The sequence below is a fragment of the Sus scrofa genome, chromosome 14, assembly GCF_000003025.6.
Source record: "Sus scrofa isolate TJ Tabasco breed Duroc chromosome 14, Sscrofa11.1, whole genome shotgun sequence".
Lineage (NCBI taxonomy): Eukaryota > Metazoa > Chordata > Mammalia > Artiodactyla > Suidae > Sus > Sus scrofa.
The window spans coordinates 141,602,656-141,606,831 of record NC_010456.5 but is presented as its reverse complement, the minus strand read 5'-3'; the positions used below and the strand labels follow the sequence as shown (position 1 = coordinate 141,606,831).

General features: G+C 50.0%; 1 protein-coding gene across 1 annotated transcript; it reads left to right on the top strand.

The window, feature by feature from the left end:
- Positions 533 to 2,261, top strand: LOC100627167 (olfactory receptor 13A1-like). Its single transcript, XM_005657513.2, has one exon. It carries the CDS (start codon positions 941 to 943, stop codon positions 1,868 to 1,870), a length of 930 nt encoding a protein of 309 aa, XP_005657570.1. The 5' UTR covers positions 533 to 940; the 3' UTR covers positions 1,871 to 2,261.

Here is a 4,176-nt window from a genome sequence, read left to right as displayed (position 1 = left end):
TTTCTTAACGGGATCTTATAACATCTTCATTACAAGCATCCTTATGCACTTCTAACCATGCCTTGCGGGTGGAGATAGCTCCCATTCCCCGCTGCTTCTGCAGAGCAAAGGAAACCATTGGCAAAGTGAAAAGGCAGCAGCTGCCGCTGAGGCGCGACAGGATCAGTGGCCTCTCTGGAGCGTTGGGACACAGGTTTTATCCCCAGCCTGGCACAGTGGGTTAAGGACCTGGGGTTGCTGTACCTGGGTGTAGGACACCACTGCAGCACAAATATGATCCCTGGCCCAGGAACTCCATACGCTGTGGGGCGGCCAAAAAAGAAAAAATATATATAATGAAAAAAAAAGGCAACCCATGGAGAGGGAGAAAATATTTGTGAACCATAATCCCACAAGGCGTCCATATCCAAAATGCATAAAGACTCATAAACGCAGTAGGAAGAGCATACTGATGTTTCTAATTATCTAATTAAAAGTGGGCAAAGCCTCTGACTGGATAGTTTTCCAAGGAAGACATACAATGGCCCACAGGCACATGAAAAGATGCTCAACATCACGCATCGCCGGGGACACGCACAGCAAACCAGGAGGAGATGCCGCCTCACACCTGCTAGAGTGGCTCTTATCAGAGAGACACGCGGTAACAAGCCCTGGGGAGGATGTGGTGAAAAGGGGGACCCTTCCGCCCTGTTGGTGGGACTGTGAAAGGCTGCAGCTGCTGCGGAAAACAGTACGGAGGGAGCTTTTTCCTCAAACGAGCCAGGAAGGCTTCCTCTGTAAATGGGAACTTTAGCGTCTCTGGTTTCCTTTCCAGAAGCGACTGCTCCTTACATGAAACGGATCACTTTTAACTTTTCAGTCGAAAACAAAAGCCGCCTATCCCTGAGCAGCAGGAAGCGTAAAGTTTGCAGCGCCCAGCAGACCTGAGCCGCTACCGCGCATGGCCTTGGGGAACCAGACAGCGGTGAGTGTCTTCATCCTGCAGAGTTTCACCCAGGACCCCTGGCTCCAGGCTGCCCTCTTCGGCCTCTTCTTTGCTCTGTTTGTGGTGGCCTTGGCGGGCAATGGGCTGATCACTGCTGCCGTCTGCTGGAGCCCCACCCTCCACACCCCCATGTACTTCTTCCTGGTCAACCTGGCTGTGCTGGACATGATCTGCACCTCAACCATCCTGCCGAAGGTCCTGCAGGGCCTGGCCGCCGACAGCACCATCTCGTTCTGGGGCTGCCTCAGCCAGCTCTTCTTCTTCACCTGGTCGCTGAGCTCTGAGCTGCTGCTCTTCTCCGCCATGGCCTATGACCGCTACCTGGCCATCTGCCGGCCGCTGCACTACGGTGCCCGGATGGGCGGGAGGGTCTGCGTCTCGCTGGCGGCCTTCGTGTGGGGCGTGGGGCTGCTCAACGCCGCCCTGCTCACGGGCCTGGTCCTGCGTCTGTCCTTCTGCGGCCCCAACCTCATCGCGCACTTCTTCTGCGAGATCCCGCCTGTGCTGCTGCTGTCCTGCAGCCCGACCTTTGTCAACGACGTGATGACCATCACCGCGGATGTGTTCCTCTCGGGCATGAACTTCCTGCTCACGCTGGCGTCCTACAGCTGCATCGTGGCCAGCGTCCTGCGCATGCGCTCGGCTGTGGGCAGGCGGAGGGCCTTCTCCACCTGCTCCTCCCACCTGCTGGTGGTCACCTTGTACTACTCCACGGTGCTCTACACCTACATCCGGCCGGGCCTGGGCTCTGCTGGCCCGCTGGACAAGGCTGTGGCCGTTCTGTACACCACTGTGACCCCGACGCTCAACCCCCTTATCTACACCCTGAGGAACAAGGAATTCAAAGCAGCCCTTAGGAAACTCTTGCTGTTTTCCACTAAGTGACTCTGAGGCGGAGACCGTACGTCTGACCTTCGGAAGCACTGGGAGAGCCCCCTGTGAGGGACCCTTCAGGCCCTGCTGGACACAGGCCCCGAGGACTCGCCCTGAGCCTTTTCCAAAGGGCTCTGTAGGTAGAAAATGTCACTGTTGCTACCTAGCACGCAGTGTGTTCATCTTAAAAGATATGCTAAGCTTTTAAGCAGTGCCCACGCAACTAATAAGACATACGTGTTGCACATTCAGTTCTCTGCAGCATTTAATCATTTCTTAGACTTCCACTGTTATCACCTCCACTCACCTCCCACTGTTAGCTAGATCACAAATATAGGTTCATTTCATGTATGTTCTGTTAACTTGTTTTGTTTTGCTTTGCTTTTTGCTTTTTGCTTTTTAGGGTTGCACCCATGGTATACGGAGGGTCCCAGGGAGAGGGTCAAATTGGAGCTGCAGCTGCCGGCCTTCACCACAGCCGTGGCAATGCCCTATCGGAGCTGCGTCCGGGACCTACACCACAGCTCAGGCAACGCCGGATCCTTAACCCACTGAGCGAGGCCAGGGATTGAACCCACCCACCCATGTATCCTAGTGTTGCAGAAACTGCAGGAACCGTGGCAGCGGAAGGAGACAAATGGCACTTGGAGATGCCAAGAAGCAAAGATCATTGAGCCCTGGTGCAGGCTCAGAAGAGTCACCTCCAGAATCTGAGCACCACGCCTTTGTTCTCAGCAACTTTTATACCATACAGAGTCTTGTTTCTCCCATGTCAGCAGCCTGGACCTCCCCCGACCCTGAGCAGATAGTGTTCCTGCTTAAGAAACTGAGCAAGCGAGGTGACAGAAGCGAACCTGGTAAGCAATCCTTGACCAGCATTAGCAGGGCTGCTGGCTTAGACATAGGGCACGTAGCTGCTACATAATTACAAGAAGGATGGTGTGAGGCGAGCAGAACTGAAAAGGCACGCAGCTGCTTTTTCAGACAAGGGGCCTTATGTCTCTTAGTTAAACTTCCCACTTCACTAGTTGGGTTTGTTAACCACAGAGACACAAAGGGAACTCCCTAAAATATTGCTTTTATTAGCACAGTTTAGTTTTCAATGATTTTTATTTTTCCATTGTTGTTGGTTGGAGTGTTCTGTCAATCTCCTACTGTAGAACAAAGTAACCCAGTCACGTACATATATACATTCTTTTTCTCGCATGATCCTCCATCATGTTCCATCACAAGGGACTAGACATAAGTCGCTGTGCTATACAATAGGTCCTTGTTGGTTACCTGTTTTTAATATATGAGTATGTATCTGTTAATCCCCAACTCCTAATTTATTCTCTCCCCTTTCCCCTTTGGCAACCATAAGTTTTTTTCTGTGTCTGTGAGTCTATTTCTGTTGTATAAATAAGTTCACTTGTATCATATTTTAGATCCCACATATAAACAATATCATATGATATTTGGAGATCCTGTTGTGACTCAGTGGAAACAAATCCGACTAGTATCCATGAGGATGCGGGTTCAATCCATGGCTTCTCTCAGTGGGTTAAGGCTCCAGCATTGCCGTGAGCTGTGGTGTAGGTCACAGATGTGGCTCAGGTCTGGCATTGCTGTGGCTGTGATGTAGGCTGGCAGCTGAAGCTCCACTTCGACACCTAGCCCAAGAACCTCCATAGGCTGGGGGTGTGGCCCTGAAAATGCAAAAAACAATCGTAGGCTGTTTGTGTTTCCCTGTCTGACTTACTTCACTTAGTGTAATAATCTCGAGGTCCATCCATGTTGCCACAAATGGAGTTATTTCTTTCTTTTTATGGCTGAGTAATATTCTATTGTAGATATAGCTACGTCTTCTCTGTCCATCCATCCACTGATGGACATTTAGGTTGTCTCCATGTCTTGGCTGCAGGGAACATGGGGGTGCATGTGTCTTTTCAAATTATGGTTTTCTTCAGATCTATGCCCAGGAGTAGGATTCCTGCATTGTATGGTGGCTCTATTTTTAGTTTTTCAAGGATGTCCATACAGTTCTTCATAACGGCTCTACCAACTTACATTCCCGCCAACAGTGCAGGAAGGTGCCTTTGTCTCCACACTCTAACCAGCATGTGTTATTTGTAGATTTTTTGATGGTGGCCATTCTGACCGATGTGAGGTGATACTTCGTTGTAGTTTTGATTTGCATTTCTCTAATAATTAGTGATGTGTGTTTTCATGTACTTTTTGGCCAACTATATGTCTTCTTTGGAAAAATGTCTATTTAGATCATTTTTTATTGGATTGTTCTTTTTTTCATATTGAGCTATATGGGCTGTTTGTATATT